Source organism: Monodon monoceros, unplaced genomic scaffold, assembly GCF_005190385.1.
Source record: "Monodon monoceros isolate NGI ecotype Baffin Bay Population unplaced genomic scaffold, NGI_Narwhal_1 Super_Scaffold_16, whole genome shotgun sequence".
NCBI lineage: Eukaryota > Metazoa > Chordata > Mammalia > Artiodactyla > Monodontidae > Monodon > Monodon monoceros.
Genome location: NW_021703772.1, coordinates 51,701,810 through 51,725,123, shown reverse-complemented (window position 1 = coordinate 51,725,123; position 23,314 = coordinate 51,701,810). Strand labels below are relative to the sequence as shown.

The window sequence follows — 23,314 nt, the reverse complement described above, 5'->3', positions numbered from 1 at the left end:
TCTGAAATAAAGGAATTTTATTTTGTTATCTAAGTCTTAGGTAACTTATAAAACCCATCATTTTCAGTAATAACTTCAAAAAATGAACACATATTTGATTACTAAATATATGTATTTGTATTTTATTTGCTTATATTTTTAAGCTATACAAACACATAGTTTAATGAAGTACCATTTGCTCCAAAGTAGTTATATTTTAACCACTGTGGACCAATCCATATATGCATGCATTTCTGCTGAAAATCTAAATACAGACCAACTATATAACTATACTGATATTATGGTAACCTAGAAGATGATTGATTATTCCATCATATATTAATTCTTTGTTAGATTACAAGGTCTTTGAAGACAGGATATTATCTTTTCCATGTTTGTTTTCTTCTTAGAGCTAGCACAACTCATTACATAAGGCCCCCAATCAATCAATATTTAATAAATTTATAGATGATGTGTTCTCGGAGCTTTTTAAAGAATTCTGTGAGGGAAAATCTGTAATGTTCTATTCGTGTGATGGTGAGGGCACCTGTCTTGGGGGTGTTGTCTTTTCTCAGGAAGTTGTAGTCCCAGATGTTTGACAGTTCACCCTCTGAAACATACTTACTAGATAAAATGGTTATAATTACACGGGGCCTTGCTAGCTCAGATTCCAATCTATGCCTCAGTCTTAACCTTCTCCACACAAATCTGATCACATTCCTTCTTAAAGTTCTTCTATGTAAGAATTTTCCCATGCCCTTTCGAGTGTAGGTTAGGTGGCCCTCCCTCTTCTGTACTTGTGTCTGCATGTATCAGAATGCTCATCTCTCCACCACATGTGTGGATTTATGGGTTTTAAAGTGTAATGTAGGCACCGGCTTTCAGTTTTGTATCCCGAGATCCTGTCTTCTACAGAGTAGACCCATGAATAGATATTTTCACATGTTTATTTATACCTCAACATCATTGTTCATTAAGTAATATTTTATAAATATTTCTGGCTCCACCCTTTAAATAAATTCCCTCACTGCATAAACACAATAGGATGACGTGGGCCTACAGCTCAGTTCTCAAGCTGGCCATAATAAAAATTTCTGTGAAAGTCAGACAAGAAGGCAGACTTTGTGTAATTTCAGGCATGTGCTAATTTGCATGCTTGTGGGTGCCCTGTTTTATGTAATTGTCCATAAAAATGTGGCATGGAATCTTCATTATTTTTAATATAGATAGCACATGCCATCCAAATTAAAAATTTTAAGCAAATCTACTTTTTCCTCCTGTATATTAATTAGTCACTTTAAGAATTTTTGATATTATAGCTTTTGTCCTTAGGTGGAGCTGTTAAAGTTAAGTAAGTGTGAATATCTGTCAAATACAGTTCTTGCAAGAGTGCATGTACATTTTATATATTGTGAGAAAGGCGTAATTAATAGCAAATTAGGATAATGAAAGTAATATACACCAGATGTAGAGAAGACCTTGTGGAAAATTAGTATGAATTAGATAACATGTGATGTGGTCAAAGCAAGCTTGTTGAGAAGAATTAAAACAGTGGACATGTGGAGGGACCATCAGTAGCTGTCTAGCTCCTACACCTAGGGAATAATTTAATCAAGTTTGCTATTGTAATACTCAGGGCTTCAAGCTGTTCCATTTTCACAAGTTGATAACTTGGGATTTGGACCTTGATTTGCAGCATTCCTATATGGTCAAGGTTTTGAGTTGAGATGATCACTTACCAAGTAATCTAATAAAAACATCTCCATGTGTGAGAATGGAAAAGCCATGAGAGATCTTGAGTACTCTGAGTCATGCTACACATCTTCCAGGTACCACTTAATTAATACAAGTCTAATAGTTGTATTAGTAGAAAACGTAGCTTATTTTCTATTTAGTGTTCACTGGTTGGCAATAGACTAATTTTCTTTTTTCTTATTCTTTCCAAATAGTCACCAGAATTTATTATAAGAAATTGAACTTCTGTAATTCCTTGGTTGGCTTATATAGCTACATTTTGCAGTAATATACACGTAATAATTATAATATTTAACATCTGTTGAGACCTTAATACGTACCAGGCATTGTACTAAGTGTTTTACATACATTATGTCATTGAATCCTCACAATAAGGTATAGGTGTCGTAATCATCATTTTCATTATCATTATTACCAACCATTTTCAGATGAGGTAATAGTTCCATAGACAGATTATGTAATTTGCCCAAGGTTACATATAGATAACAAGTGAAGGACCTGAGGTTTGAACCCCAGTACTCTACCTTCAGACCACTTGCTTTTAACCAATTTATATATATATATATTTATATAATTTATATATAATGTTGTAAATGATGAGAAGAAACAATTACATCCTTTTTTATAATTACATAAAAGACATAGGATAGGTGTAGTCTTATGTGAAATGTCATCTTTATTAACTTCATTGATTTTTATCAAAAGTTACTATAGGCATAAATAGCATAGCAATAATCTGTATGATAGGTATTTTTTTCTATTCAGTAGGGATTGTTAATTTATGAGCTTTGGAAATCTGCTTTTAGGCAGAAATGTTTAAGCTATGTTCCAACTCTGAATTGTCTAGATAAATAGAAATCCACTGACATTATTCAGTAGGAGGTCTGTCAGTTACAGTGTCATGGATCTACTAAGGAACTCACTCAGTGTAAATATAAACCTCATAAATATAAAGCTTAATTATGGTTAAAATTAATATGTCTAGTCCCAATGAAAACACTTGAGTTTCTTTAGTGGGACTTTGATGAATCTATATTTTTTTTTAAATCAGAAGAAATGTAAATTGAAACAGGCATATGAAACGTAGAGTCAAGCCAAGCTTTACATTTAAATTGTTAGTGTGAAAGACAAAGTGTGTGACCAATTCTTTGAATATCTTCTGAGTATAGTAACAATTATAATACCAAGAAAAAGAAAAAGAAAAACTGCATAGTTCCTGTGTAGGTAGACTGTATCTGCTGATCGTGAGCTTCTCTCTCAAATCCTGATATAATATCTACTTTTAATTTTTGTTGTGCATAAGCTACTTGTTCTATAGATTTGCCATCAACATGTCTTATTTCATGCAGTTTAAATTGTCAACTGAATTCTGTTATAAATCCTCATGGATTACTTTATAGTGGAATCTTATTTGCCCATCCTCTTAGATAGGGAGAAAAATAAATGAGTCTGCTTTGTTCAAAATATTTTGAAAATCTCATATCTGTATAGGCAGGGCTGCTCTGAGAAGCGCTTTATAAGAGATGCCATGTTTTTTATCTTACTTGACTTCCATTTTTTTTTTTTCACAGACTTGGGATTCTAGAACACCTTTACCCTTTAGGGAAGTGTTTTCTTAATTGAATGCCAAACTACTTCAAAGTTATTTTCTTGTCAGTTATTTTAGTGTTTGTGCATGTTTATGTTAGCAAATAATTTTGATAGTAATGTTGTATATTCCCATTTAATGAAGGGGCTATTTAATAATCAAATGAAAAGATGAAATAAATTTTAAGTTCATGGGAAAATGTTTTTAAAAGAGAGAAAAATAATGCCTGCATGTAGAAATAAAGATTAAAATATATGAATTGACAACCAGTGTAATAAACTCAAGAGTCATTTCTTGGGGGGCAGAAGACAATAAATTTTAAAAACCTAATCACTCAAAGACTTTTTGACTACATATAAAGAAGATTAAGAATGATAAATGCTGTGTAAAAAATTAGTAAGATATTAAACTTAAAAGAGTGTCATACAGAGCAGAATGGATTCCAAATGGGTTACAATTCCTGTATCATTGATAAATAAATCCAAGAACTCTTTCTTTGTAAAGTGTAAAAGCACAATAAATGTAGAAAAACTGTAACAACTAATAAGAAAATTGTATGCATAGAAAATAGCATTGAAGAAAATATGCCAAAATGTAGACCTGCATAACTATTATTGGATAGTTATGGTTTTTCATTTTTAATACGTTTTGTCTTTTTCCTAATAAATGTGATTGCTTTTGTAATGTGTGAAAATAGTTCAATTTTTTAACAATTTAGCTTAAAAGGAAAGGATTTTCTTTGACTTCCATATATTGTGTTTGACCTTATGCAGGAAAGGAGGGACTTTATATATATTTTTAATTTAGATGCTTATTTTTGTTATTAATTCGTATGGCTTTCAATTTCTTTAGAAAGATGTACGGGACATCCTCACCCCAATTCAGATTGAAGCCGCTTACCACCTGGGGCATCATGTCATCAGTAAACGAAGTACAGAGGAATTCCCACCACTTCAGCCAATTCTTCAGCAGAAGAAAGAAAAAGACATCATTGCAAAAACAGTAGGAATTTTTTCCTTTATTTGAAACATCATGTGACATATAAGTGAAGAAATTTTTTTGTAATAGTACATAGTTCTGAGGAAATGAACTCTCTCTAAATTTATTTAAAATTATAATGTTTTTATAAGAAAGATTTATGGTATGTCTTGTTTTCCATTTTTCTTTATTTTTTATATTCCCTTTAGGATATTGAACTGAATACTTTTAAATATGCATTTAGTCATAACAGTGGTTTCCCATATACATAAAATGTTAATTTTCTCTCCTTGATGCCTTGCCAGTGAAGAAAATATATTTCCAGAGAGCACTCCTAATGGAAGTGAGTTGCATTCATGAGTTATTCAGCATCGTCATGTGTGTTCAGCTTATCTTTCTCATTTTCTGTCTCCTTCTTTTTCAGTTTGTCTCCATCTCACTCACCCTACCCACAGATTCACTCATGTCTTGTTAGTCAGATTTTACTCATTTATAAACGTGTATCTATGTTACACAACAGTTTCTCTTTTTAACTTAACTGTATGTGCATTTTGAGATGGATCCTGCATTCTAAACAGTGAACAGCTTTTTAAAATGTATCCCTGAAGTGATGAAAGGGAAAAACCTACAACCAAGATTACTCTACCCAGCAAGGATCTCATTCAGATTTGATGGAGAAATTTAAAACGTTACACAAAAGCAAAAGCTAAGAGAACTCAGTGCCACGAAACCAGCTTTACAGCAAATGCTAAAGGAACTTCTCTAGGCAGGAAACACAACCGAAGGAAAAGACCTACAAAAACAAACCCAAAACAATTAAGAAGATGGTAATAGGAACATACATATCGATAATTACCTTAAATGTAAATGGATTAAATGCTCCAACCAAAAGACAGAGACTGGCTGAATGGATACCAAAAAAAGCCCTGTATACATGCTGTCTACAAGAGACCCACTTCAGACCTAGGGACACATACAGACTGAAAGTGAGGGGATGGAAAAAGATATTCCATGCAAATGGAAACCAAAAGAAAGCTGGAGTAGCAATTCCCATATCAGGCAAAACAGACTTTAAAATAAAGACTATTACGAGAGACAAAGAAGGACACTACACAATGATCAAGAGATCGATCCAAGAAGAAGATATAACAATTGTAAATATTTATGCACCCAACATAGGAGCACCTCAATACAGAAGGCAAATGCTAACAGCCATAAAAAGGGAAATCGACAGTAACACATTCATAGTAGGGGACTTTAACACCCCCCTTTCACCAATGGACAGATCATCCAAAATGAAAATAAATAAGAAAACACAAACTTTAAATGATACATTAAACAAGATGGACTTAATTGATATTTATAGGACATTCCATCCAAAAACAACAGAATACACTTTCTTAAGTGCTCGTGGAACATCCTCCAGGATAGATCACATCTTGGGTCACACAAATCAAGCCTTGGTAAATTTAAGAAAATTGAAATCATATCAAGTGTATTTTCCGACCACAGTGCTATGAGACTAGATATCAATTACAGGAAAAAGTCTGTAAAAAATACAAACACATGGAGGCTAAACAATACACTACTTAATCAAGAGATCACTGAAGAAATCAAAGAGGAAATCAATACCTAGAAGCAAATGACAATTAAAACATGAAGACCCAAAACCTATGGGATGCAGCAAAAGCAATTCTAAGAGGGAAGTATATAGCAATACAAAATCCTACCTCAGGAAACAAGAAACATCTCAAATAAACAACCTAACCTTACACCTAAAACAATTAGAGAAGAAGAAAAAAAACCCAAGGTTAGCAGAAGGAAAGCATAAAGATGAGATCAGAAATAAATGGAAAAGAAAAGAAGGAAACAGTAGCAAAGATCAATAAAACTAACAACTGGTTCTTTGAGAACATAAGCAAAATTGATAAACCATTAGCCAGACTCATCAAGAAAAAAAGGGAGAAGACTCAAATCAATAGAATTAGAAATGAAAAAGAAGTAACAACTGACACTGCAAAAATACAAAGGATCATGAGAAATTACTACAAGCAACTATGTGCCAATAAAATGGACAACCTGGAAGAAATGTACAAATTCTCAGAAAAGCAGAAGCTTCTGAGACTGACCCAGGAAGAAATAGAAAATATAAACAGACCAATCACAAGCACTGAAATTGAGACTGTGATTTAAAATCTTCCAACAAACAAAAGCCCAGGACCAGATGGCTTCACAGGCAAATTCTATCAAATATTTATAGAAGAGCTAACACCTGTACTTCTCAAACTCTTCCAAAATATAGCAGAGGAAGGAACACTCCCAAACTCATTCTGTGAGGCCACCCTGATACCAAAACCAGACAAAGATGTCACAGAGAAGGAAAACTATAGGCCAATATCACTGATGAACATAGATGCAAAAAACCTCAACAAAATACCAGCAAACAGAATCCAGCAGCACATTAAAAGGATCATACAGCATGATCAAATGGGGTTTATCCCAGGAAAGCAAGGATTCTTCAATATATGCAAATCAATCAATGTGATAAACCATATTAACAAATTGAAGGAGAAAAACCATACGATCATCCCAGTAGATGCAGAAAAAGCTTTTGACAAAATTCACACATTTATGATAAAAACCCTCCAGAAAGTAGGCATAGAGAGAACTTACCTCAACGTAATAAAGGCCATATATGACAAACCCACAGCGAACATCATTCTCAGTGGTGAAACACTGAAAGCATTTCCTCTAAGATCAGGAACAAGACAAGGGTACCGACTCTCACCACTGTTATTCAACATAGTTTTGGAAGTTTAGCCACAGCAATCAGAGAACAAAAAGAAATTAAAGGAATCCAAATCAGAAAAGAAGATGCAAAACTGTCACTTTTATCAGATGACATGATACTATACATAGAGAATCCTAAAGATGCTACCAGAAAACTACTAGAGCTAATCAATGAATTTGGTAAAGTAGCAGGATACAAAATTAATGCACAGAAATCTCTTGCATTCCTGCACACTAATGATGAAAAATCTGAAAGAGAAATTAAGGAAACACTCCCATTTACCATTGCAACAAAAGAATAAAATACCTAGGAATAAACCTACCTAAGGAGACAAAAGACCTCTATGCAGAAATCTATAAGACACTGATGAAAGAAATTAAAGATGATACAAACAGATGGAGAGGTATACCGTGTTCTTGGATTGGAAGAATCAACATTGTGCAAATGAGTCTACTACCCAAAGCAATCTACAGATTCAATGCAATCCCTATCAAACTACTAATGGTGTTTTTCACAGAAATAGAACAAAAAATTTCACAATTTGTATGGAAACACAAAAGACCCCGAATAGCCAAAGCAATCTTGAGAAAGAAAAATGGAGCTGGAGGAATCAGGCTCCCAGACTTCATACTATGCTACAAAGCTACAGTAATCAAGAGAGTATGATACTGGCACAAAAACAGAAATATAGGTCAATGGAACAGGATAGAAGGCCCAGAGATAAACCCATGCACATATGGTCACCTTATTTTTGATAAAGGAGGCAAGAATATACAGTGGAGAAAAGACAGCCTCTTCAGTAATTGGTGCTGGGAAAACTGGACAGCTACATGTAAAAGAATGAAATTAGAACACTCCCTAACACCATAGACAAAAATAAACTCAAAATGGATTAAAGACCTAAATGTAAGGCCAGATACTATCAAACTCTTAGAGGAAAACATAGGCAGAACATTCTATGACATAAATCACAGCAAGGTCCTTTTTGACCCACCTCCTGGAGAAATGGAAATAAAAACAAAAATAAACAAATGGGACCTAATGAAGCTTAAAAGCTTTTGCACAGCAAAGGAAACCATAAGCAAGACCAAAAGACAACCTTCAGAATGGGAGAAAATATTTGCAAATGAAGCAACTGACAAAGGATTGATCTCCAAAATTTACAAGCAGCTCATGCAGCCCAATATCAAAAAAGGAAACAACCCAATCCAAGAATGGGCAGAAGACCTAAACAGACATTTCTCCAAAGAAGATACCCAGATTGCCAACAAACACATGAAAGAATGCTCAACATCACTAATCATTAGAGAAATGCAAATCAAAACTACAATCAGGTATCACCTCACACCAGTCAGAATGGCCATTATCAAAAAATCTAGAAACAATAAATGCTGGAGAGGGTGTGGAGAAAAGGGAACCCTCCTGCACTGTTGGTGGGAATGTAAATTGATACAGCCACTGTGGAGAACAGTATGGAGGTTCCTTAAAAAACTAAAAATAGAACTGCCATACGACCCAGCAATCCCACTACTGGGCATATACCCTGAGAAAACCATAATTCAAAAAGAGTCATGTACCACAATGTTCATTGCAGCTCTATTGACAATAGCCAGGACATGGAAGCAACCTAAGTGTCCATTGACAGATGAATGGATAAAGAAGATGTGGCACATATAGACAATGGAATATTACTCAGCCATAAAAAGAAACGACATTGAGTTATTTGTAGTGAGGTGGATGGACCTAGACACTGTCATACACAGTGAAGTAAGTCAGAAAGAGAAAAACAAATACCGTATGCTAACACATATATATGGAATCAAAAAAAAAAAGTCATGAAGAACCTAGGGGCAAGACGGGAATAAAGACGCAGACCTACCAGAGAATGGACTTGAGGATATGGGGAGGGGGAAGGGTAAGCTGTGACAAAGTGAGAAAATGGCATATACATATATACACTACCAAACGTAAGGTAGATAGCTAGTGGGAAGCAGCCGCATAGCACAGGGAGATCAGCTCTGTGCTTTGTGACCACCTAGAGGGGTGGGATAGGGAGGGTGGGAGGAAGGGTGATGCAAGGGGGAAGAGATATGGGGACATATGTATATGTATAACTGATTCACTTTGTTATAAAGCAGAAACTGACACACCATTGTAAAGCAATTATACTCTAATGATGATTTTTTTAAAAAATTTAAAATAAATGTATCCCAAAATATATCAGTTTCACTCACTTTGTGTTTATTCCCAGGAGTCCAGTTGTTCAGACTTTTACTGTCCAACAACACAGAGTCAACAGAATGTTTGGGGCCATGGTTAAAGCATTCATTAAAACATTCAGTAATGGTACACAGAATGCAAAAGATGAAAGGGACATTTAAAGGTCTAGTTCATATCCTGTCCAGATAAAATTGCCCCTAAGTCGCTTTAACATATTTGAGCTTACAGTCAGCACTGTCTGGTCTACAATACTAGATCAAATGAAGATAATAAATTAAGAGCAAAGTCTTTCTATAGCCTTGTATGAAAATATTTATGGAAGTCGGTTTTTTTCACTCTTCTGTTGAACTTCAGTTTTCAGTATCAACTACTTTTAAATGTCTTTAATAATGAACCTCTCAATATTGTAAAGTACATAAGCCCAAACCTTAGCAATTTGTAGTTATATTAGAATGAGCTACAAATGAGCTACATTTTGATTCTTCAAGCCACCTGCTTTACGAATAAGAGAAGTAGAAAAAAATTATATTAATAATCTAGAGAACTATTTACACTTTCCCGCTACTCCTGCTGGTATAGGCAATCTCTGGTCTGATGTGCCATTTGACAGCGCTCTACCCACTTCACATTTCATGTGCCTGGCTCCTCTGACTTTCTAGATATCTTTCTATTCTGCATCTCTCCCTCTCTCACCTGTTCCTCTCAGCTTCCTTTCTTTTTGTATCTCTCTATTTTTCCTTTGTCCAGCTTATACCTCAGGGCTTCCTGTGTACCTTGCAGTATCTCTGGGTCCTATTAAAATACTCAGAATTAAATAAATTCTGGAACCTGTTGATAAACTATCATTTATTTTTATTCACTGTATCCTCAAAGTAAAATTTCTAAATTTTATTATTTTCAACCAATATAAAATCACTGTTCTGCCATCTGTGAAAATTAAGTGTCATGCGTATGCATAATAGGCGGGATCAAACGGCAGCACCAGAAAATCGAGAGGGACTCAACGAAGAAAATCTTGGCAGTACAGGTTCTAAACATTTACAGAGGTTACTACCACAGTCTGATTAAACTTCTTTTTATACAACTATTATGAAAGAAAGAAATTATTTCTTTCGCTTAACAAACTTAGGCTTTAAATTTACCTATTGAAAGAACGTGGTTCCTTTAGCCCTGGAATTGTCATCTGAACCTACTGATACTCAAATCGAACTCTTCAAAAGGTATAAAGGAGTTACCAATTTGCTATATTAATTTTATGTTTTCATGTGTCATAGATATTTTATCCTTTAAAAAACATAGAAATATACCTACTGATTTGAACTAAGATAAAAAATACTGTCATATTTTATTTCCAGATAAACTTTGCAAGATTTTGTGCCCATGAAAACTGTTCTGCTGATTTACAGGTTTCTGCAAAAATTGGATTTTTGAGGTAAGTGTAGTTGGCTCTCTGCTTAGTTATCACGATGGGGTAATTGGTGTGTGCATGTGGGTTCTAAAGAGTAAAGGACTAAGAACTAATCCTTGGGGGTTAGCAGCATTTAAAGACCTGGAAAAGAACAGCAGTCTCATTCTGCTGAAAGAGACTAAGTATTCTATACAGCAGTCACGTAAGTATACACTCAAAGATTACCACTTTTCAAAAGAAAGAGAATGTGTGAGCACCGTGGTTTTATCAAGCATGATTTTAACCTTTCACTGATAACTCGGAAGATATTTCAGGATTTAAATGTGCTTTGGGTTATTGTTATCATAATTGGAGTTTTTTTTCAGACATCTGTAAGTGCCTGTTAATAGAGTTTTGGTTCAAAGTGAGCTAACCTTTACTACATAATGCTTCGTATTTTATCATCCAAAAACTGGTTACATAATTCAGATTGATGTACAAAACAAAGACATCCCTAAATATATATGTGACCCATTTGAAAGGGAATAAATCATCTTTGTCTTCTAGATTCATAGAAGGGAAACAGGAAAAAGAAAATACATGTAAACGTGCTTAGAACAGTGCCCACAGTGCAAACTGGATAAATGTTGATTGCTGTCATTATTTATGTTGGGAAATAAACCATTGCAATTCTGTATCATGTCTATATCCCCTCTGTTGAAATTGTTCTGCATGTCAGAGGGAAGATGTGAAAATGAGGACCAGAGAGATAGAATCCACACTTCAGGTTAAGAGCTGGTTGTGTATGGAAAGTGAAAGAGGACAAGGAGGCATCACTGACAGGGCAGGAATATGGGAGACTGTTTGGGGAAGGTAGGGATATAGAGGAAGCAGGTTTAAATTGGGGTGTGTTGAATTTGATGAGACTTCTATATGTAGCTCTGCAGTGGAAAACCTAGTTCAGGATTATGTTTGGAGGTCCTCTTCGCATTAGCTATGAGAATGCCTGCGATGGGAATGTGAATTTCACAAAGAACTAAGGATCAAATCTTGAGAGGGGTGGGTAAATTTTATTTAAAGAGCTTAAAAAGAATAAGGACTTAACTCCAGGAGACTGAAAAAGTATCTTCATAGAACTAAGAGAAAAACCACCTCCACGGTGAAATAGCCAATGGAGAATGTAAAAAGAGGGGCCTAATACTGTGATTTTGTAGCAATCAGAGAGCATAATGACTGAGGAAAGGTCATGGAAGTTGGCACTTAAAATGTGACTGATGGAGAAAAAGGATGTCGCTGGCAGATTTTAACAGAAATTTCTGTGCAGTCATAGCTAAATGACAGCATCAGTGATTAAGGGAGGGAGAATTTATTAGGAACAAGTAGCTTCAACTGAATTTTTATGTATTTATCAAATGTTATTGAATTATGGGAAGATATAAACAAGTGTGAGGATCAAAGGCAGGCAAAAGAATAAATTGAACAAAGAAATGGTCTGCTTAAATCCAGGGGACACTTCAGATATTACTTGAGCTGTCCTGTGAAGAATTTGACAGCTGTTCACTTCCTTTTTTTCAATGTCTTTTAATTTCCCGGATGCCATCCTGCTCCCAGTCTCCTTTTACTTCTCTAGCCCCTCCTTCTCACTTGTGTTTGGAGGACCTCTGAATTTGCCTCTTTGGGCTCCCTTAATAGCCCTCTCTCACTCCTTCTCACACTCTCATATTTTCCCTGGATAATCTTGCCCACAACCATAACCTCACCTGGTCTGCCTCCACTGCTTATGCCCAAATCAGTGTCTCTGAGTTCCACACCCACCCATCCAGCTGGCTATCAGACATGCAGTCTTGGGTACCCAGTCACTATCCACCAGTGACACAACCATTAGTTAGTTACCAAAGCCAACAACCTGGAGCTCAACCTGCATTCTTCTCTCTCTCTTATCCCTGACATCAAATAAATTACCAAGTCCTATAATACTACCACCCAGATGTGTTTTTTATCCATCATACTTCTCCATCTCTACTACTATTGCTCCAAATCAGGCACTCAATATCCTACCTGAATCAACTGAGCTTTACCACTTTCTGGGCTACTGGCCTCTGATTTTACATTATTCAAATTCCTCTACCAAGATGTTTCCAGAGTGACCTTTCTAACTTACACTTTTGATAGCAAGGCTTCAGTAGCTCATTAACATCTAAAGTCCTTAGTGCACTTCCTTAGCAATTCCACAGGACTTTTTTCCATTGATTGCAGAATAGTTGTGTGGCCATGCCATGCTCTCCTGAGCCTCTGTATCTTTTCAGTTTGACTTATCTGATTAATGCTTATTTATCTTATAAATCTCAGCTGTTTTCTAGGTAAAGCCCCCCCCCCACTTTGTCTCCAGCTACATAAACCTAGTCCTCCTGTGGCCCTGGTCCCATTGCACCTGTGCTCAGAACTATTATTGTCTGTCTCCACACTATCCTGTACACTGCTTCAAGGTGGGTTCCTGTCTTTTCATCTTGCGTTTCCAATATGTAACACAGTGCCTGGAACACTGTAGGTGACAAGTGGATGTTTGCCGAGGATGGAACAGGGTTCTAAAGGAAATAGCATGTACCTGGGATCAGACTCAGGTGGAAGGGTTAGCCTTAGTAAGAAGTTAAGATTCCCCTTGTCTTGAGCTAAGAAGCTGTGAATAGATGCTGACATTGATTAAGAAATTTTAACGTGGAAGGGAGGGAAATATAGAGAATTAATGGATGGCCAGAATAAAAAATGAGTTTGTATATGGAAGGTGAGGCCTCTGAGGTTGGGTTTGGGACCTTGTGAAGGGAATGGGAAAAGATTCAAAATAGCTGTGAAGATAAATGGAATAGGGAATCAACCAGGAATGAGTAAAAAGGTTGACAAACAGCACTGAGTACCCTGCTGGGGTGGGATCACATATGGCAGAGAATAAATTAATTCTTTTCACCTAGGCAATGCCAGGATAGCCTTGAGCATCCACAGTTGAGGGCCAAGAAGCCCTAACCTATTTGATAGATAATTGGACTTTATACTTAAGTTATCCAGATTGGCTGCTTAGATAGTCCAAAAACAGCAACCGCTAACTGCTTTGTAATCCAGCATGTAATTGTGGTGCCTTTGTTGAATTATTAGATGAATAATTTATAACCTTCCCATTCACATATTTATTTTCTTTCTAAAATGCTTAGTCTTCCTGGTGCTTTGGCTCTCATGGGCCTTTGATAAGAAGAAGTATTTTGTGTGGGAAAGGTTACCTAAGCTCCAAATAAGTGGTGTTTTCATCTTCTCAAATCAGACACTTCCATGGTTACCTTGTCATCTTTCACTGCAGTCCCTCTGGCCTGTGAAAAAAATGAGATGTTGAAATTTATGTGGAAATATTACTGAGAATGCTTATTTCCTGAAGAATGAAAATGATATCTTACTGAATTAAGATATTAAATCATTAATGTAATTGAATTATCAGTTTTTCTTCATTACGTGTTTCTCACGAGAAATTACATTACCTACATTTCATTTTTAATTTGAAGTGATAATGTTTCCTGTAGTCGAAATATCAAGTCCATTATGATTTTATATGGCAGCCAACAGAAGGCAAGGCAGTTTTTCTCAAGATGTGGTCTTTGAGTCACCTTCATGAGAATCACCTGGGATGCTTGGTAGAAATGCAGGCTCCTAGGCCCCTGACCATCCAAATCAGAATCCATGGGGACCAGGCCAGAAATGTTCATTATTAAGAAGGCTGTCAGTGGTTCTTATCAAGCTGAAATCTGAGAACCAGTGTTGTGGTGGTTTAGAGTTTAGATTTGAAGTCAGGCTAACCTGATTCAAGTCTATCTACCATTTACTAGCTGAATGACCTTCTCAGAGAAGCCTTTCAACCTCTGTAAACATTCTTCCTCATTGGCAAGAAGGTAAAATAGTACTCTGTAAGGTTGTTTTAGGAGGCCAATGCCTTATCCATTAGGCCACTGGGGCTTCTGTAAGGTTGTTTTAAAAATAAAATGCAATAATGCAGGCCAGTGCATTGCATAGCACAAAGCCTGGTACATATGGAGATTTGAGAAAAGTTGTTATTTTTGATAAATTATGGTTGGAATAGTTATAGACCACGATAAAAATGGTTTCATTTGGATAAAAAAATTAAATACTGCCAGTGAATTCTAAACATTTTCTGCACATGTACTGGTTATTTGTCCAGAGTTTATTGTTTCTTTATGTCCCGAGATAGCTGCTGACTGTGCCTGGGTCAGTTGTTTTCAGTTCTATGAAGTTTGTAGTGGCCTAAAGCCCAGTGTAAAGTATAAGCCCCACATGTTTTGCATCAGTTAGGAAGATTACAGGCTCTTTCCATTAGGTAAATAACTTATTTGAAGAGTTTTCAAATGAAAACTCTTTGAATTAAGTTTTAGGCCCACGGGTGAAGGGTTCTGACAAACTACTTTGCATTTTAATAAATGATACTCTCTCAGAGAACAATTTGCCTCTCCCTCAAAGGAGTCCTCTCTGCCTTCTCGGTCGTGGTAGGCAAATTGCAACCATATGTTCTATGCCTTCTCCCGACTGTAACTCCGCTGGCACTGGTGGTATCTCTGTGTCTCAGAGCTACATACCTGCTTCAGGCATGATGAGTTTCTGATGACTGCACTAATAGACTGCCGACAGCAAACTAAAGAGTGCTGATGCACTCCATCTCATGTTTTCGTTAAGTTGAGGCTTCCTCCTGAGTCTCTAAATTCTCAGGACGGTAAACCACATTCAAATGGACTTACAGTGCGAAGTGAAAATGAACAAATATGACTTTATCTAAAAGATTACAAATAGAAGAGCAGGTATTAACCATCACCTAGGTAATTTAAAATCGAGTCTTTCGCAGAGATGACTGACCTAAATGACACTACTTCTCTTCTGTGCCTCCGTCATGCTTCCAGGGTAAGTGATGGAGGCTTTTCCTGAACAAAAGTGCTTTCAAATCAGTGAGGAATGCTTTTAACTGTGAGTAACAGAGTACGGGGCTAATAGTAACTTAAACAAAGGTGTTTAATTATTTTGCATAATAAGTCTGGAGAAGGTGGTTGACAGGTTTAGTGAGAAGCTACCAAAATCTGGGTCTTCATGGTTCATGGTTATCTTTTCCAGTTCTCTTGTGGCTGCTGGGGCACCATGGTTCCCAGTAAACAGAAGGGGGCAGGAGGAAAATTCTGTGTCCTCTGGAGGCTGCCTTCCAAGGAAGGGAAGTGTCTGAGCAGACGCCTTATTCTGATTAACCAGAGTGCTGTCACATGCTGCCCCCGATCTATCCTGGTTGAAAGAGGATGGAGTCGTCACGATCATAGTAGATCAATCATAATTCACTCCCTGAAGCTGAGCTGGGGGCTTAGCTTCTGCAGTATCAAGGGGATACTACCGACTGCCTGGCTAATCCAGGGTCCTGTTAGCAGCTAAGAAGGGAACTCACTGTTGGGTAGACAGTGAGCGGTGTGTAACCGCACTGTGCTGTTAACCCCAAGAGAGTGAGTGTAACAAAACTGTCCATTTTTGAAATGCAAATAGTAGGAATATATGCCTCACTGATGTCACAGAGTTTGGGGAAGAGGAATCGTATGCTTCATACACTAAACATTCTAATTCCTAGCTCTATCTTCCAATCCATGTTCTTCTGCTATCCTCCTTGGGATCTTAGTGAATTTGTCTATTCAGTAAAATCTTCTTAAATGTCAGGTATCTGATATTGCCCAGTAGATGAGAATTTTCCACTATTTTATTTTTTTCCCTGAAGTCAGTAATAAAGAAAAAAGAGGACAAAATTTTACTTGGGCCTGAGGCCACTTTGCCGCAGGCTAGTCTTTTGTCAAATAAATGACTCGTATTACCTTGACCTGGGTACATAGCAATTTCTGTTATATTTTGTTCTAGCATCTTGATTAAAAACATGTTAGCTATGAAGCAGTCATTCATCTTATCAAGGCAAAATGCATTAATTATATGAAGACTTAGGGAGCATTTCTCACAAAATAGAACAGTAGCGTTCATTCAGGAAAAACGTAGAGCCTGGTGCTGAAATACATCATTTTTCTGTTTTTCCTTTCACTTATTAAGTTATGATTCTGTATGTACACAGTATCTTGATTTGTTTAAATTACATGGATTCTAGGCTGCTTTGTAAATTTCAAGTCTGCATTATGCATGTTTTAATAAAGAATGAACTGCGATTCCCGGGGAAGGCTCTGGTTCGGCCTTGTCACACTTCCAGATGTGCACCTGGTCCTTTATTATGTCTCATGTAAAAAGCTAGTGGGTATCTTTCTGACAGCACCTTGTTAATGAATCAAGATACAGTAAGATGTATACATATATATATATATATACACACACACACACAAAGAGTAGAATTGTAATTATGGTAATGTGGCAAAATAGCTTAAAAATGGAAAACAGAACAGCAGCCTCGCTGTTGAAATGTGAATACTGTGTTTCTCTTTCATTTGCTGTTGTCTTGGAACCTAGCTGTTTATGCAGTGCTTTCACCTTCTGTTGCTTGTCTAAGTGCCAACTTCTTTCCCAAAGGTGTTCAGTGACTAATGCTTTGGTTACAAGCCAGAATATTTTATAAATGTCTATTTATAGGCAGCTCTTCTACAAATCTTAATTAAACTTTAATGTCAAGCTGAAGTTTACTTTTAGAACCTCTTGGTTTCCTTTAGTTGTAACGTGGTTCTAGAGAAGTAGAGGGGATGTGGGACAGCCATGTTCCCGCACGTCTTCTCTCTGCCCTTTATCACAGGGCCACCAAGCAGATGCGTGCTTGTGTAACACAAAGGTTTACAACACAAGAATAAGTCACAGCCATCCCCTCAAACACTGGGAGGAATAGCACATTACGACTGAGTCAGATTCTTCCACCCTGAAATGATAGCCATGATTCAAAAGAGTTACTGCCTTGTTACTCATCATACATCCTTCCAGAAATATCCAGCTTCTCAAAGCCGGGGATCAGAGCTAGAAATGCTACATAGGGACATTTTCTTCATTCCTTTCTCCTCGATGTCTTTAGTACCAGACAAGGAATTATGAGGTCTGGGAGATCGTTTCCTCTAAGGCAGCATCGGGTGCCATCTGAAATAATGAAGCTTGTGTTATTGTCAGAATAATACAGGTTTTAAATATAGTAATATGATGTGGTATGCTTATTTTGAAACTAATTATGCTCCTCAGTCAGACTGCCCAATGGCAGAGCCAGCAAACTTTTTACTTGAAGGGACAGACTGTAAATATTTTAGGCTTTGTGGGACAGAGATGTCGCAACTGCTCAACTCTGCCGTCGTAGTGCAAAAGTGGCCACAGACGAAAGAGCATGGCTGTGTTCCAATAAACCTTTATTGGAACATAAAGGTTTAAGGACCTTTAAGGCAGCGGTCCCAATTTGGCCTTCAGGCAGCAGTTTTTGAACCCCTACTCTCTGGTATGCTTTCTTTTATATGATAATCCTGTAGGACATTTTTATTATTTAAATATGGTTCCTTATAGTGTATTTTATTTTTTTAATGTAATTTGTTAGTAAAATATGAGCTGGCTGCCCAAATTAGCCAGATTTAGAGGTTTTTTTCAGGAATTAGTCCTGGGTTAATAAACCATAAGGGCCTGCTCATAGACAGACAGACAGACTGACACAATGGAATTATGTATATATGTTTACTGAAAAACTATAAAGGCTCCAAACTGTAATTGCCAAAATTCCCAGTGATAGTTGAAAGGATAAATAAAATGTGGCATATTTACAAAAATTAGTATACACACCAATGAGAAGAAACGATTTACAACTCCATGCATCAATATAGATTAAACTTAAAAACAAAATTTTGAGTAAAGAATGTTGGATACTCCAAGATTACATACTCAGTGATTCCATTTATATGAAATATAAAACTGGGCAGAGCCAGTCTATACTAGTAAAAGCAAGATGGTGGGTAGGGCCAAGAATTGGAAGGGGGCACAAGGGTATTTCTTTGGTGCTGGCAATATGGTTTTCTTGATCTGGGTGCTGGTTTCACACATGTATTCAGTTTATAAAAATTTGCTGAGCTCTACACTTAGGTTGTGCGCATTTTTCTATGTGTATGTCCTACCTTGATAGGAGGGTTTAAAGTGAAAAACAATTAGGATAAGAAGGGAAGAACTTTTAGGTATTAAGTGAAATGTCCAATTTCTCATAGATATATTAGAAGTATCAAAGTGGGGGGAAGTGTTCAAAATTATAATAATTTTGTTTGTAGATTCTTAGGTTCATAATAATTTGCTTCTCAAATTCAAACTCAAACAGTATCCATGTTGCCATTAATTTATTGGTCAACTCAGTAGTTGTATTGCCACTAAAACATTAGGTTATATGGGCGGGGTATAGATCACATGAATGTGGTAGTAGTAGATGTTTACTTTATCTTAATGAAACATTTGGAATTTGCATACCGTCACAGAACAGATAAGCATGGCTCTAATTTCATAGAATGTATAATGAGTTCATGAACTCTTAACAGTCACTTATCCAGTAATTTCCTCAATCTTTCAGACTTTTTTTTTTAGTGTTATCCAGCCCTTTTTAATGTTTGATACACTTACATACCACACATATATTTTGAACACTGTGTTGCTAGCCTTTGAGAAAACAGTGATATTCATGACCCGGCACCTTTTCTCCAAGAGAACTTATTCTAGTGGTGAGAAAAGCCAGACAGTGTGAACATATTGCATTAGAGGGTTGCCCAGTGTGTGGGAAAGTGGCAGAGAGAGAAGCCACTTCTGTTAGGGAGGATGCAATGCTGGGTGAAGGGGCTTAGCAATAAGTATCAACTGGAAGAACTTCTGAGGACTCTTAACATTGACACTCAAGCTGAGTCTTGAAGAACAAGTATAAGTTAACCAGATAACATGAAGAGGGAAGGGATTGAAGGCAGAGGGATGGCTTGAAGTAGGACACAAAACACAGGTGTTTGGACCCCTGTTTGTAGGTGAGCATGGCTAAAGGGAAGGAATGGGTTGTGCAGTGGAAAGTAAGGCACGACCAGCTCTTTCAGGCTGCATCTGCTGCACTAATCAGAACTCTATCTTGAAAGCACTGGAGGAAAGGAAGCAGACACGTGACATTATCAAGTTTGCTTTCTGCAAAGTGACCACCACCCGCCCCCAGTAGTGTGAAAATTGGAAGAGGACTTGACAAATCAATTAAGAGTATAATCCAAGTGAATGCCAGTTCAATCCTGAAATTTTCAGATGTTCTTTATTTAAGAAAAGAAATTTTAATCTTCATTCAGCTCAACCTAAATAACTAGAGTAGTACAAAAGCAAGAAGCAACATGCCTTTGCTACCCCCAGGCGAAATGGGTCCCCGCCCTGGTCCCAGAGCCCTTCATTCATAACTCTTTTCAAGTATTTCTAATATCTGTTTACATCTGTTTATAAATCTGCCCTTTATAAGCTCTACAAAGCTGGGAATTTGTTATACTATTTTTGTATGTGGGAGTAATAGATGTAACGATTATTATACAAGGGCTTTCAATTAAAATCATTCTTCATCTTCAAGTAATGCTTAAAAGCATCAATCTTGAAACTTGTTCTTTAACTCTGTCCTTAAACATTCTGTCTTAAGTCAACTCACAAATAACTACTAAATGCCTACTATGTGTTTAACATTTCCATAAATAGTTTATTCAGACACAAATACAGATGTTGACTAGAATGATACAGTGTAAGCATTATTGAAGAAGCGTTTTCTAAACCCTAGTTGCTAGGTGAATATCTTTCTTAGTGTTACGATTATCCTCATCTGATATTTTGCTTTGTGTCATATTCTTCTCTGGTTGAACTAATTGTTTTTTAATTTAAATACTCTGATATCTAAGAGTGTCTGTTTTTGAGGACAGCTTACAGAATCATGACATTCTGTAGCAGGTTCTGAGCTCTTCTAACCATCTAATCAGTAAAGGGAATGGGTTGCCTTGAGACTTTAGAACATTCTAGCTGTGGTACCTTGAAGACATTTCTTAAACCTCAGGTTCCTTGGGGTCTCATGGAATGTGCTTGAGTCATATCTTCACTGAACAGTAGTTATTATTACAGGTGGGGTGACTGAGTCTTTAAAATGCTAAATGACCTCTCCCCCAGAAGAACGGGGGCCAGAGCCAGAACTTGAACTCACTTATGTGTTTGGATTTGTAGCAGTGTTCCCTTTCCACTTCACAAGATGGTGAAACACTTCCGCAATTCTATTTTTAATTTGGTCTAGTTATTGGTAGAGGTGACCAGCCTGCCTTAAGAAATTAATTCTAGTTCAACAGATTTTAGTGGCACCCACATGCTGGCCATAGCAGTCCTTTCCCATGCCATGCGCACTTCCACCAGAGCATCCTCTATTTTGGTGGAAATAGTCTATTCTCCTTTGGCTTTGGCAGCAGCTAGTTCAATGTCTACTCAAGAATGAAGAAAGAAAAAAAATCTTTTAGGAAAATATTTTGAAATAATGAGAAAAACATGCTAAAATGATAGAAGCAAGAAGTTAAACAGAAAGCAGACTAGTTTAATTATAACTAAATTAGAAAACTTTTCCTGTGTAATAACTAACTGAATTTATCTGAAACCTGGGAAACTGAGTTCTTTTTACAATGGATTTACATCTACTTGCATGGGGTCATCTCCTATGGCTGTGCTTCCAAATCAGTATTTTGTGTTCAGGATACATAAATGAAGAGATGGGATTTTTAGTTCCAAACAAAAACTAAATCGTACTTAATTTTTAGGCCACATGAAAATAAAACCTATCTTGCTGTTGGAAGTATGAAGACATTAATGTTGAACGTGTCCTTATTTAATGCCGGAGATGATGCGTATGAGGCAACTCTGCATATCAGACTACCCACTGGTCTTTACTTCATTAAGATTTTAGATCTGGTAAGGATCGAAAACTACAGTAGCATGATACTACATGATATTTTACTTAACTTTTAAAGAATGTAAATGTATAAATCACTTTATCATTTGAGGTATAAATATTTGGCGTATGAGTCTTAATATTCAGACTTACCACTCGGGCTTCCAGTAATTTTTTTCCTCTCTGCCCCTAATCAAAATGGAAAGTTCCTTGGGATCTGACTGAGATCAAGAGAGTCAGCTTCCTGCTTACCAATGCTACTATGAGACAGAAGCGATTGTCCAGTTATCCAAGCAAGCTGCCTGGGTGTCATTGCTTTTCTCACTGGTACAACCTCATCTGGTGCTGTGATGGTGCTCCTCGTGGTTGGGGTCTCTACACGGGCCATATTGGTCCTTCATGCTGGGCTCTCAGAGTTACTGCTCTGCATTTTAAGTTCACATACACTGTCTCGATCCCAGAGGACCTCCAAAATGCTAGAACCAGCGTCAAATTCCAAAATCCTGGTGTCAACCAGATTGTAGGCAAGTTTCTCCTTTCCTGCAAGAGTTTGGAGCATCTGGAGACCTTTTCCTTTTTTTTTTTTTTTCCTTTTTACCACTGTGCCTCAGTCATGAGCACTTAAATCCATCAGTGAGGTATTAATAATGTTAAATTTGAAAGAGAAAAGTCTCAGTCACTTTCTCCGTGGATGCTCCTCTGCCCCTTAGAAAATTTACCCATCTCTTATCCAGAGACCATTTCTTCGCACTAAGAACATTTAGAAAGGCCTTTGACCTCTTATAAATATCTACTACCCACTTCCTCTAGAGCTTTGGGAGCCTGTTTGCAATGGTAAGAGGGAAAACTCAGTTATTCAGGGAAATATACATCTGTGAGATGTATATAAATTTATATTTCCCTGAATATTTGAATATATATATAATTGTGATTACAGTTATAATTAAATACCTTTATCACATTCTCACAACGCAGACAGAAGGCAGCCAATGAAATATAGACCTTATGAATTCCTTGCTTCGTGATTTTTCAAGGAACCTTGAGTTAGGGAACACAGAAACATGGTTGAAAGCTACAAGTCCAGGAATTATTCTGTGGAGAATGTATGTGAATATTAGAGTGAATCTATACTTGTACACACATATTTATGTAGCGTATTTATATTCCTATTGATTTATCCCCAAAGTAAACAGAAAATAGTCTTCCAAGAAAGTATCCAGGGATGATTTTCTTTTCAAAAACCATCCTTAAACATATGTTATGAACTTCTCATTCCCTACCTACTTAAACCAGTTATTTCATTTTCCTTTTAGGAGGAGAAACAAATAAACTGCGAAGTAACAGACAGCTCTGGCATAGTAAAACTTGACTGCAGGGTTGGTTATATATATGTAGATCATCTATCAAGGGTAAGCATTTAGCATTTATAGTTTTTGTTACTGACATGAATATAAAATATTTTCTGTTTCCTTATGTTTGTGCTGCATACAAATAATTTGTTGTTGTCGTTTTTATTATTTACTAAGAGTAAGTAGCTAAATGAAATAAAGCCCAAACCAACTGGGCTTGAGATCTTTGAGATTGTGTTTATATTCTTGGCAATGTTCACTGTTTCAAAGAAAGAAAAAGAAGGGGGCGCCTGTTTGTGTCAGGACGGGCAGGTGAATGTGTCAATCAATT

The 23,314-nt window shown here is 36.6% G+C and overlaps 1 protein-coding gene across 4 annotated transcripts in view; it reads left to right on the top strand.

The window, feature by feature from the left end:
• The window catches only part of ITGA4 (integrin subunit alpha 4), an 88,487-nt gene that overhangs the window by 50,610 nt on the left and 14,563 nt on the right, over nt 1-23,314 (top strand). For 3 of the 4 annotated variants that reach the window (XM_029224447.1, XM_029224448.1, XM_029224446.1), the window contains 4 exons: nt 4,175-4,324; nt 10,667-10,743; nt 21,504-21,654; nt 22,948-23,043. In XM_029224447.1, coding sequence (XP_029080280.1) covers nt 4,175-4,324; nt 10,667-10,743; nt 21,504-21,654; nt 22,948-23,043 — 474 coding nt within the window. Of the gene's footprint in view, nt 1-4,174; nt 4,325-10,666; nt 10,744-21,503; nt 21,655-22,947; nt 23,044-23,314 lie in introns of those variants that run through there. The other variant, XR_003793811.1, reaches the window with a different exon arrangement.